This window comes from Marmota monax, unplaced genomic scaffold (genome assembly GCF_021218885.2).
Source record: "Marmota monax isolate L192 unplaced genomic scaffold, Marmota_monax_Labrador192_F-V1.1 WCK01_AAM20220418_F8-fsc00084, whole genome shotgun sequence".
NCBI classification, from domain to species: Eukaryota; Metazoa; Chordata; class Mammalia; order Rodentia; family Sciuridae; genus Marmota; species Marmota monax.
The window spans coordinates 4,736,713-4,749,726 of NW_026694575.1; the positions used below are offsets into that span (position 1 = coordinate 4,736,713).

General features: G+C 52.2%; 1 protein-coding gene across 1 annotated transcript in view; it reads left to right on the forward strand.

Moving 5' to 3' along the window:
• The first annotated feature begins 791 nt into the window (after positions 1-791).
• The window catches only part of Dock2 (dedicator of cytokinesis 2), a 409,837-nt gene continuing 397,614 nt past the window's right edge, over positions 792-13,014 (forward strand). Inside the window, exon 1 of the mRNA XM_046421400.2 lies at positions 792-919. Within this exon, the coding sequence (XP_046277356.1) occupies positions 877-919 (43 nt within the window). The 5' untranslated portion in view covers positions 792-876. The remainder of the gene's footprint in view (positions 920-13,014) is intronic.

Sequence of the window (13,014 nt, forward strand, 5' to 3'; positions counted from 1 at the left end):
ATCACTTTAAATAAAATTCATATTTTAGAGGAGCTGCCTGTGGACTGATATTTCCTCATCTCTCTTAATGACTCCAGAACAGAAAAGGGTGGTGAGAATCATGAAGAAAGAGAGAATTCGCCTGACTTAAATTTGCTCCTGTCACTGTGACGGAAAGAGCTGGGGTGTGGGGAAGGTCTCCCCTGGCCTGACCCTGGGGCTGCTCTGGGCCCACTGTTGCCCCCCTTCATCCCTTCACTGTTGGTGAATTCTGTGCTGGGTACTTTCAGAGGAGAGTTTCCTAAACTTTCTTGGGATTTTCCAGTGGGTCCCTGGTAAGATAAGGATAAAAACTCTAAAGGACTGCCCTCCAGCAGCCACGTCACTCTTCTGTGTCACCTGCTGTGTACATTGTCCTCTCTGTTCCTCACAATGGTCCTATGAAGGAGGCACTGTCCATTTTACAGAGGAGAAACCTCAACCTTAGATCATGAAGTCATTTGTTTTGGTTTGGATTTGAATCCAGATCTGACAGCAAAGTTCATGCTAAGCGTCTATTCAGTCATTTGGTTCAGAAATCGGGGACCTCTCAGCCCAGGTGGTCCCCATGGCCCCAGGTGCCCGCCTGGCCTCTGGCCACTCGCTTGGGGAAGAGATAAGTTGGGGGCGGCCCCCCAAGTTTTGCAAGAGGCCTTCTAGCCACTAGCCTAGGGTGCCCCTGCCGGAGGACAGTAGGGAGGAGGGAGCGGGGAGCCCAGGGAGGGGAGGGCTGGGAGGGCGGGCCCTGAAAGAGAGTTTGAAAAGAGGAAGGAAGTGGGGCCCAGCAGAGCGCTAGCCACTCCTGCTGGCTTCCCCACGGAGGACTCAAGGCCCGCAGGCAGGCACCCCGGCCCAGCCATGACCCCCTGGCGCAAAACTGACAAGGAGCGGCAGGGTGTGGGTAGGTGTGCAAGCTGGGCAGCAGCTGGGCAATGGGCAGGCGGCTGGAGAGCCACATGTGGGAAGATGCTTATGGCACCTGGCAGCTTGGGTGAGGGCAGGGGCGCCCCTGGAAGCCCCAGGGCTCAGGGGCTCCCTTTGCCTGCTGGAAGGGGAGGCTGCGGGTATGAAGGGGAGGCTGGGGTCTGGGAAAAGGTGGGCACCTGCCCATGACTCTGGCTTCCAAAGGTGCCCTTTCTCCTTAGTGCTGCTGAGCTTCAGAGGTTGTGTCCAGCAGGCTGCTTGCTCCCTTGTGCCAGTCTCAGCCTTCTCTATCTGTTCACTTGCTGGGTGGAGGGAGCCCCGCTGTCCCCCAGGTCTGCCATGGCCCACCCAGGATGCCCTCTGCCTCCCCCGTCCAAAGCACCTCCCTCTGTCCTTTGCCGGGCCTGTTCCTCCTGGGTCAGATGACCCCTGATTTGGCAGAGCATCCAGGGGCCCCTGCACATTTGGGGAGTGGGGCGGGAGGGCTGGATCCTTCACTCAGCCCACGGCCTCTGGAGAAGGAAGCTGCTTTCAGAGGACCTGGGGATAACTCAGAAGTCAGCCCCTCCAATTTCAGCCATCTAAGCTCCCAGAGGCCTCAGCCTCAAGCTGGGGGCGGAAGTGGCAGCTGGGGGGAAGGGAGGCAGCAGGTACTGGGGCTCCTTCTAAGTGTAATGGGTGATGCAATCCTCATACACTTGAGTGTGAACTTAAAAAGTGCCCTGGAGATTGCCACACAGGCCACTGGCAGACACGCGGCAGAGGTGACGCTTCAGCTGGTAAAGCCCTGGGTGCCCCAGCCCTGGGCAAGGAGAGGCAGGGGTTCCCGAGGCCACTGTTGGAGAAGCTCTCTGACAGCTCAAATATATCATCCACATACTGGGCACTAGGCACTGCAGGGCATAGATGAATAGTCCCCATCCAAAGAATACACAGGATCCTTAGCCTCCAGGGGTCTCAAGTTCTCGATCTCTAAAATGGGAAATTTGAACTAGACTCAATCAAGACCCTTTTTTAACTTCAGGGCTTCTCTGGCCCTTCCAACTGGGGTATCAGGCTAACAATCTACCCTGGGAACCATGGAGACTGTTAACTAGGGCAGGCCATGTGGGTGGAGGGACCACTGTGGTCCAGAAGGGACCAGTGTGGCTGGTCCAGGAAGAAGAAAGCACATCCAGGCAAGAAGAGCTGGTAGCATCTTCACCTTCGGGAAGCGTGCAGGGAAGGGAATAACAAAGCCACGGTTATGCCCGGCTAAGGAACTGGGCTTTCCCCATTTAGGCCACCGAAGGCTCTGAGCAGGCAGGGCTTGAGCAGTTCTGTGCTTAAGCCAGCATGGAGGGAGGCTGGGGGGACAAAAGATAAGGGAGTCACGCCACAGGCCAGGGACAGTATTGGTCGTCCAGGGTAATTAGAGCAGTTAATGAGGGAGACTGAGCATTGCAAAATGGTGTTCCCCTAGGGCCTGGGGGCTGCAGTAACCTGATGCACAGGCTCATGCTAAGGTGTGCATCCTGGCTATGGTGCCAGCTGGCCTGAGCCTGGGTTCCAGCCTCCCCAGCCCTGTGACCTAAGCCCTACGCCTCTCCTTACCTACTCCAGGGCTCGGCTACCTTGTCCATACAGTGGGGTTCATCACAGAACCTGCTTCCCGGGGCATCTGTCTCGTGTGCCTCAGGTGAAGACTCAGGGGCAGAGCACCCTTCTAAATGAGGAAGATGCTTCTTGGTTATCTTGCATGATCTGGTGGGCAGCCAGGAGCATCCTTAGGTCACTCCCCAACCAGGGTTTCTTCTTTCTGCTGCAGCCGCGATCAATCTTTATTTTATACTGTGTCTCCTTTGGGTCCAGTTGAAACTTGATGTCACAGAATGGGACGGGGCTCCATGATGGAGTAGGGAGGATTCTCACCCTCCCTGACAGAAGCTATCCTGCCAGTGTGGCCTGGGAGGATTAACACTGTCAGGCCCCAGCCCCCACCGCTTCTGGATCTGGTGGGAGGGCTGATATTTTCCACACCTTCTTATGAAAACATGAGGGTCAGAAATCACCTGGTGGGCACCTGCCCGTCAAAGAGATCTCCTCTCTCTGCAGGATCAGTGACTGCAATCTCCAACCCTGAGCCCCTTGGGGGAAGGAAAGGGAGGCTCAGGCTGTGATGGTGTGGAGACAGGTCATCCAACGTGAAAACCCAGCAAGTGGCTGAGAGAGAGGAAGCCAGGTTCTAGCTCTGACCCCATCTCTCTTTGCAGATGGATCTCTGTTCTACCTTTCTCACTTTGGTCCAGACATTGATACTTTCCTGTTTCAAACCACTGTCTTATGAAGATCATTTGAGAATCTATGTATATGGGGGTTTGGAAGATAAAGAGCTGGAGCTCTCTCTGTGTGTGGTGGGTGCTTAGACAGCCTCTCTCTGCCATCTCTTCAGAACAGGTGACATTTAACTTTCCCTCCTGTGGTCTCATGGACAGGGCTGCTGGTGTCTGCTTGTGCTCTCCACTGGGGCTTTTGAGGAAGATACTTCTTGGTTATCTTGCATGGTCTGGTGGGCAGCCAGGAGCATCCTTAGGTCACTCCCCAGCCAGGGTTTCTTCTTTCTGCTGCAGCCGTGATATGTGATCCATCAGAGCCGTGAGAAGACCTGGGGTACAAGTGTGATAGAGGCAGTGTGCGTTCAGAGTACAAAAGGGTGCAGTCCTGCATGAGGAGTGGTGTGTGGGCTCAGAAGCTCGTGTGTGAAGTGGGGATTGCGATCTGATCGTGACCGGTTGCTCTGTCTCTGAATTGGGGAGTGATGACGGTCCCACAGGCTGTTGTGAGGATGGAATGAGGTAAAGCCTGGGGCACTGAGGAGTGTGCTTGGCTCCATTAGTAAGTGACCGAACCAGGCAAGTCAGTGGTGCACCCAGCACCGACTTTAGGACATCAATTCTCATAGGAATGTTGCATGCCAAGTTTGCAAAGCTCATTCTGATGCAGCGCTGTTATGGATGAAGAAACGGGTCCCCAAATTCACATGACAGGGAAGTACTGGAGCTGACCCTTAAACATGACCTGCAGACACCTGGCCCTCTGGAGATGCCAGAAGGGCATCTAGGGGGGGACATGTTGAGCAAAGGCAGAAAGCTGGAATGCATGTAAGATGTGGGTCAAACAAGAAGTGGTCTAACTTGGCTTTAGTGGGTGTTTGGAGAGGATGTGGCAAAAGCAGATTTTGGTCAGATTTTGAGGGGCTGTGAGAGCCACGCTGAGGCTAGACTTCCTGTGAGCACTGAGGTCCAAGTGAGAGTATCACTGGTAAGAAGTTAACATAGCTAATTGGGAGAGGGACAAGTATTGGACACCAACCAGAAGGGAAGAGCAGAACACTTTCATTTGTCTACTGACTGCCTGGGTGGCTGACCTAGCAGAGTCCACCTAGAATTAGCACTGTCCTTGTGGCTAAGGCCTGCAGTCCCAGGGACCTAGGAGGCTGAGGCAGGAGGATCAAAAATTTGAGGACAGCCTCAGCAACTTAGCGAGGCCATATTTCAGAATAAAAAGTAAAAAGGGTTGATGATGTACCCCAGTGGTGGAGTGCCCCTGGGTTCAATTCCCCGTTCCCACCACCACCAAAAAAAAAAAAAAAGCCTTTCAGCCTTCACCATCTTAACACCCCCAGCCTGAGACTCTGGTCAGTGATGAGAAATTTCTCCTTGCAGGACGGAGGGAAGGGCAGCCAACTTTCTGATTTATTCATGGTCATTGAACTTCTCTGGGAGAGGGCATTATGGCTGTCCCTGTTTCCTTTTTCTTAGGAGTTTCTTCTTTTACAGGAAGATCCAGGAGGACTTCTTTGTGCACTGTTGATTCTCGTTTGCTGCTAGCACAAAATAGCCATTATGCTAAGGTGGCCTATTTTGGGTTGCACATTCTGATCCCCTACGGATCAGAAACGTGTTCTGTGTACAACCTGTTTCCAGCTGTGGCTCTGTCCCTGGGTTTGGTGAGGTTTTGTGGGTTCCTTTGAGGGCCAGGAGGGATAATCTGTTCTGTGGCTCTCGCCCACCTCCTGGTGGTATTCTGGCAAGCTCTGGTACTCCTTGGCGTGTACACCATCACTGCTTTTGGCTTCTGTCCTTGCCTGGTGTTCTCAGTGTGTCAGTCTCTCTCCAAAGGCACCAGAAGAGTGTGCATGGCAAACACCCAGAGGCACCCATGTGTGCTCTGGCTGCCAAAGGCAACAGATGAGAAGGGATGGAGATCACCTTCCACACACTAACCACTCCATCCATCCTCTACTCCTTCTCCGTTTATTCTCTGGGCATTTGTGGGGCATTTCCTGTGTGCACTCTGCTAGCCACTGAGATACTGGAATCAGGCTAGCATGGGCGCTGCCCTTTTGGAACTTGTACTAGTAGTGAAGGGGAAAAAAAGAACTTTGTGGACCCACCAGATTGGAGGCTTTCCATCCACCATCTTTGCCACATGGACTGTACCTTTGGACTGGTTTCCCAAAATTAGTATCATGCAGCAAAACTCGTGGATTGGAAATCTAATTCCTTCCTGCTGCAACTCTTGGGTGCCCGGGACTCCTACTTTCTGATGCTTCTACAACTCGGGCTATTTGGGAGGCTGCTGGTGGAGTCCACATGAGGAGATCATCCTAAGGCCATGTACACGGAAGGTATACAGAAGCCACAGAAACCAGTGGCCAGCCTGCCCTGCCCTTAATGTCAGGATTTGAATGAGCTTGAAAAAACTGTTTTCTCAGCTCTGCTTCCTCCTGAGATAGGCCTCGTTATGTTGCCACTGTGTTTTGAGACAGGAAATGTAGTCACCATCATGCTCTGCTAACTTCTGGACCTTGGTTGTTTTTAAAGCTTACAGCCTTTAATTTAATAGCCAATTACCCACGGTGCCACAGTCTGTGTTCTGCAGCATGTGTTTGGCCAACAGGGATGCCGATGCTTACCATCACCTGCCTCCAGGGGCATCTGGGCAGAGACAGCATGAATGTTCCCTTCACAGGCACTTTCTCCAGGCTTCTCACTTCCCCTAGTTGGTGGGAATTAAGAGGCTGTCAGGCTGAGTTCGTGAGCTGCGCAAGTCTTACTCTGCATGGGGAAAGTCATCCCTGTCCCTGACCCAACCAGGACACTTGAGGCTTCTGCACTGGTTAGGAGTTCAGTGGCATAACATGACTGATAACAGGGACCCTTTCCAGACCTCTCCCTAGTCATTCTTCAGAGGACTTAGGGTTCCCTGACACCACGTGATCCCTTGGGACAAAGTCTGGACTAGACTGGTGGAAGGAGACACAGGTGGACAGTGTGACAGATAGACAGTGTGACTTGCATGAAATCCCCAGGACACAGCACCAGAGCTGAACAGAGCAGATACTCAGCAGGTGTTTGTGGGGTTGGGTTAAGTGGTGGCAGTGCCAGGCCTAGATGCATGCTGACTGGCATGTTTGGCTGCAGCAGAGAGGCATCCCTGTACTCCACAGTCCTGAGTGTTTCCCTGGAAAGTGGGGTTGTCCTTGCTTGACTGGGAGTGGCAGTAGGGAGTGGCAGGAGGAAAGTGTGTCCTAGGTAGAAAGAACAGCTTGTGCAAAGATCCTGAGGAGGGTCCGCAGGGCTCTGTGGGAGGTCAGGGTGGCTGCATTAGGGGAGCAAGGGACGATGGGTTCTGTGAGGGGAGGTCACGTGGAGCAGGGCGTGGTAGGTGCTTTCACTCTTCGTGGAAGGGTGGAGCGGGGTATTACAGAGTTTGGAGCAGAATCGTAGAGCGACCTGCCTTAGTTTGTAAGAGGACTATTCTAGCAGTTTCCTGATGAATAATGAAGGGAATTAGTGTGGAAGCAGGGAGAGCAATTAGGCAGCTGCTGTAATAGCCTAGATCAGAGATAGCAGAGCCCACGCTGGGAAGGGGGTGGAAGAGGTGCAGGATGGGCTTCCATTCTGGGTGTGTGTGCTGTAGCGCAGCAAAAGGGATGTCCCTCGTGGACAGGACATGGGTATGGGGGGACAAGGGTGACCCCAGCATTTTTGACGGGGACAGCTGGAACAATGGGAATTGCACATAGGTTCTCTCTAGTTTAACCCTGGATCTGAGGCGTCCCCAAGGTTTCCATCAATACCCTTTTGCAGAATGGTGCATTTAGAGAGACTGTGTTATGGTTTGATACTCCACCACCCTGGGAGGTGGGGACCTTAATCTCATCTGAGAAGAGGAAGCTGAGGTAGAAGCCTCCCCAGTCTGAGGGGGATGCAGCCTGTTGCAGGCACTTTAAAAAACACTTCTCACCCCTGGGATTTTATCTGGGTAGTCACTCTTCACCTCTGGCCTTGGCCTATTTTCTGATGTCATAACTAAACGCCACCCAATGGGAAGATTACAAAGAAGAGAGGTTTATTTAGCTGGTGGTTCTGGGGGCCAGAAAGCCCAAGAGCAGGGTGCCAGCACCTGTACGTGTCTGGCGAAGCCTTCCTGCTGTGTGGCAACATGGTGGACGCAGTCTGCAGGAGACAGAGCAGGCACTAATACCCACACAGGGCCACCTCATGGCCTTAGCTAATTCTACTCATTTCTCAGAGGTCCCACTTCTAAATGCCATCAACATATGAAACTGGGGGGTAAGTTTATAACATAAATTTTGGGGGATCTGTTCAGCTATAGCCCCTGGTCTCTTTTGCTCTGTGACTGCATGTCCTCTCCTCCACTGGATGACTCCTTGTGGAGGTCAGAGCTCTGCTGGGGATTAACTCCGAGTCCATCCAGCTCCAAAGCAATCGCAGGGTTCTGGGAGGTCAGAGAAACTAATTATCATCCTCACAGTTGGTCCCCTGGAGGGGCCAATGGAAGCTATAAGCTGTCTTCTCACAAAGGCATGCACATGTGAGCGTGCATTATGAATTCACTGAGCCCCATTCAAGAAGCAGGAGGGCCTGGCCAAGTGTGCCCACTCACTATCTTGTAAAACTGGTACAGTAGATACGTGAGTTTGGTAGCTGTGGCACTCTGCCCAAGGTATGAATTCCTGAACTCAGGAGCTGCCAAGAATCAGAAACAGGTCTTATAACCTGTCCAGATCAGTTACGTTCAATGATTCTTCTGCTCTGTGGTGGAGAGCTAGTTTCAGGTCCAGAGCACCTGCCTTTAGGAAGCTTGCGCCCGTGGGGATCTCTCCTGCAGGAGGCAGCGGAGAGCATCACTGGCATTCACATCTGCCTTTCCCAGACTGGAGCAGTCACCTTCTGGGTGATGTTAGGTGGCTCCTGCTACCACCCGTCGCGGCTCTCTTCATTTTGGGTGGCAGGGTCTGGGTCCCCCCCAGAATGTGATCTCCAGGACAGCAAGACCATGTCCTCGACTCTTTGTCCCACATGGGGCAGGGGCTGCTTCGGCAGCAGTGCTTGATGGGACAGATGGATGAGTGGACAGATGGACACGTGGGCAGGGGAGGAGCTCTTTCAGTTTTGATGGCTTCGTAAGGTTCAGGTGGACTGAGTCGCCTCATCTTGTCTTCATCTTGCCACTTTATTCTCCTCGCTGCCGAGAGGCTGGGTCCCATAAGAACACAACAGAGGCTCTCCCCAGATGCTGGACCCCTGCAGGTGACACCTCAGGGGCTCCATGAAGAGTCCCCCCAACCTCTCCTTCCCCTCCCTGCTCTGCCAGCCCTCCCACCTCTGGGCTGCTGAGTCCTTCCCCTCGCCCTTCCTCTGCCCTCCAGCCTCACTCCCTTCAGGGGCTCCCTTTCCCCCTGAGAGCCAGGCTGTGGGGCTTGCAGCTTGGACTTCATTATTGAGACAGCTCCCTGCTCCCAGAATGTTTGTTTTGTCTCTTCAACTCAATTTCATGAAAGTTGCAGGAGTGCCCAAGCCACCTCTCCTCTCTCTACTCTCCCAACGCGCAGGATCCAGCAAACAGCTGGAAACACTGCATTTGGGGTAGGGAGCTGATTGATGGATTTCATTCTAAAGCCTCTCTTCCAACTCAGTGGGGTGTGTGTGAATGCAGGAGTGTGTAAGAATGTGAGTGTGTGGGTGTATGTGTGTATACCTAACCTCCAGGAGTACTGGAAAGGAGAGAGTAGAATTCCAGCAAGAGACTTGAGAGCAGAACTGACCAGCCTTGAACACTTAATGTTTTGGGTCAAAGGATTCTTTGATATGGGGCCTTCCTGTGTGGTGTGGGATGGTATGTTACTCTGCTTTCTGTTGCTATAACAAAATACCTGAAGCTGGATACTTATAGAGAGTATGTTTAGTGGAGAGGTATGTTTTAGCACAAAGTTTCAGGGGCTAAAAGTCTAAGATCTAAGATGGGGTGACTTCATCTGCTCAGCCTCTGTGTGGACTTCTTGGTGCCACAGAGAGAACAGGAGACTGGAAGTCAGAGGCCAGGCAGGGGCCAGCTGGCTGTGTTTATAACCCCCACTCTTCCAAGAACAAACCGCAGTGTCATGAGAACTGTATTAATCATTTCCAAGGGTGGCGCCCCCATGATCTAACCACCTCCCTTAGACTCTAGCTCTTTCCAGCACTCTTACTACCCCACCCTGTCACCCAGCCTGCAGCACCTCAGCCTCCAGGACACGCTCAGACAATGTGGAACCGTAGCAGGGGTTGAGCAGCCCCCACAGCCTCTACCCAGTGGGTGCTGGGAGCCCCGCTGCCCCCACTTCACTCCAAGTTGATACAAAGACAAACTTTCTCCAGGACCCAAAATAACCCTTTATTGTGAGTCACTGATTTAGAGAAGCCAGGGAATCCTAACTCTCCTCTTGTGGGCTGGGGATGTCACTTTGGCTCACTAAAGACAGCACAATGATACTCTGCCCAGAAGGTGGTTGTCACCACCCAAGAGGGGACTGAAGCTGCTATCAGCATGCAGGGACCAAGTGCATCTCCACTAGGGAGAGGAGGCGCAGTGTGGAGGCTGTGCTCCCACCGCTGCCTGTGGAGGGATCTGGCCAGCTCCCTCCTCTCTGCCTCCCTGGCTCCCTCTGCATCCCACACTGCCTCAGTTTCCTTTTCTGTAAAATAGAGATGGAAACAGCTATACCCACCCTAAGAATCGTGCTGAGGGTTAACTAGGTTGTCTAAAGCCCTCGGGAAGGTGGCCGGTGCAGGGGGTGTTCTAAGAGCCTGGCTCTTGTCATTCGGAGCGCTGGTCCCCTGCCCCTCCTCCCCCTCGCCCTCCTCCATCTCCATCCTGGGCTGTGGCTCTGCTGCCTCCTGGTTGGCCAGCTTGTGCCTGGGTTTGAGCTGGGGTTGCTGCTGGGTCTCCACAGTGGACCTCCCTGGTGACATCGGGATACAGACGCCCCGCATTTCACACTGCCTGCGCTTTTCGATGTGCGCAGTGCCCTTGGGCCCACCTGCACCTGCGCTGGTTCTGTCTTCCCCTGGAGTGGAGGCTCTCCAGAGCCCGCTAGGTCTGAAGTGAGCTCCAGGCAATTACATTCTCTCTGTGTGTTATTGTGTTTGTTCCCCTTACACAGCCACTTGTCGAAACTCTATTAACACCTGGTCTTGGTTGAAGCTCTCTTTTTCAAACATGTCAGTAAATGGCAGGGCCCCCAGGAGGACCCAGTGCTTCCCCATGGTCACAGCTGGCCAACTGCAATACAAATTAGCAGCCGGCTTGGTCAGCATCTCTTGAAGCAATCCAATAAATTCAAGGTGTATAGCCAGAAGAAGGGACATACCTGTCCTTCAAATCCAATCACATTCCTCAGTCCAATGAGTGTTTATGATCTTATTTCTTCAGTGGGTTGGGCACTGTTCTTAGCACCAGGAGCTCAGTACTGACGATGGACTCAGTCTGCACCTTCTCTGAGGCTGAGGGAGACACAGGACATCAGCAAGTCACACACACATATAGGAAAGTGTGATGTCACCCAGCACAGTGGCTCATGCCTGTCATCCCAGCTACTTGGGAGGCTGAGGCAGGATGATGGCAAGTTCAAGGCCAGCCTCAGCCACTTTGTGAGACCCTGTCTCAAAATAAAAGAGGAGGGACTGGGATGTAGCTCAGTAGTGAAGGGCCCCTGGGTTCAGTCCCCAGTACTGTGACAAACAAAAGAAAAAGGGTGACATCAGCAGTGGGCTGGTCAGGGAAGCAAGAACTTTGGATTCTGCTCTGAGTTTGAATCTACTCTCCACCATGGCTGTGTGGCCAAGGGCAAGTTCCAGATCCTCTCTGTGAGATTCTTGTAGGTTACATGGAGGGTAATACCCTGGAGCATTGGCATGAAGATGAATGAGTAGATACAAGTAAGATGATAAGGCTTTGGCCTGTTTTACCTGTCACTCTAACCCCAGTGCCCACAACAGTACCTAGCACACAGCACATGTTCCCACCAGTATCTCAAAAATCATGGCAGGGCTGGGGCTGGGCTCAGCAGTAGAGCCCTCACCTGGCATGTATGAGGCCCTGGGTTCGATCCTCAGCACCACATACAAATAAATAAAATAAAGGTATTGTATTCACCTACAATATATATACATATATATATATATATATAATTTTAAAAATAAAACATAAAAAATCATGGCATATGTGCTTGGTATAGAATAGATACTTAATAAACATTTACCATTTTCTTGGAAAGCAGTGTTGTGTTCAGAGGTTAGAATTTAGATTTCCCTACTGTCTGTCTGCCTACCTATCCACCTACCTAAGTTCATCAATCTATCTTGTAGAAAAGTTTTTTATCCTCCTCCCTGTGCCTCAGTTTCCTCACTTACAAGCAAAGGGAGACTTTGTATTTATTTCCTAACATGGCACAAAATGTTTCCTTGCCTTTTCCATCCCTCACTCCAAAGTCAAGAGTGGCGAGGTCCTCGGTGAGTAGGGACAAAATGATCTGCTCTCACCGTGGTCAGAAAGAAGGGCGGATCAGAGATCAGCAGTCACACTTCGGCACAGAGTGGCACCCCGACTCCACTTCCTGTTAGTCATTTAGAGGAGTTAGCAAAACCGGGTATTCATGAGCCAAGCCACTTCCTTTGTCAGCAGTGTCTGCTCTCCAAAAACCTTGAGAGCCCAGGCCCTTCTGCAAAGGCAGATACGATTTACAAGTTAAATGGCAGGCAGTAGCTTTCATTTTCACAATCAGTGAGTCCTGGGGATGGATACAGATCTCACCATTTTCAGATCTGTCCAAGACATCTTAAGCCGATCAGTTGGAACCTTTGCACCTGACATTGGTGGGCAGAGGGTGAAGGACCCCTGAGGAACACTGAGGGTCAGTCGGGGAACAAATCCCAGTGCCCCGCCCTCCCTTTGGGGCACTCTGGGGAAAACCCAAGGGGTGTGTGGTTTTCTGCTTCTGTAAACCTCAGTTGCCTCCCGGCCCTGCCAGCTCTTGGCCGAGTTCCCAGGCAGACCCTTAGGGCTGGAGGAACAGGGAGGACACTGGCAGACTGGAGTGGGTCCAGGAGACCGCAGCCTATGGGGCAAGAACGTCTGCAATCAGGTTGATGGTGGAGGCCATGTTTAAGCAGGAGAAAGGAGGCCTCAGAGGCCGAGGGCTCTCAAGATTTGCTCTTGGACAAAGGATTGATGTTACTCGATGTTGACTGACAGTGCCATTGGCTGCAAGCTGCAGGGAAGTGGCTTTCCAGGTGACATAAGTGTGGAAGGAATTGGTGTTGTTCCGAGTGGACGCTCCAGGAGGGATTATGATGCCACTCAGAGGGACAGTGACTGCCATTTATTGAGCACTTACTGGGGCCACACATGGGGTCAAGGTTTTTATGTGCATTAATCCCAGGTGAGCCTGGCAGGAGCCCTGTGTTGACAGAGAAGAAAATCAACCTAATCAAGAACAAAGATAATTACGTTTATTGGGAGGCTGATTAGGACTGCAATCTAGGGAAACGCAGATTCCAGCATTCTCAAATGTGCTCCCAGGTTTTCCAAAACAGGGCCTGTATTTATAGCTTTGGTCCATGAGGGGGGCATGGACATCATTGGAGTGTCGGGCATCGTGATGGGTACTAGCAAGGGTCAAGCCATTTTGTGAGAAAAGGCATCGTTGTCTCCTCAATGTCTGGGTCATTCAGGGGGAGCAGG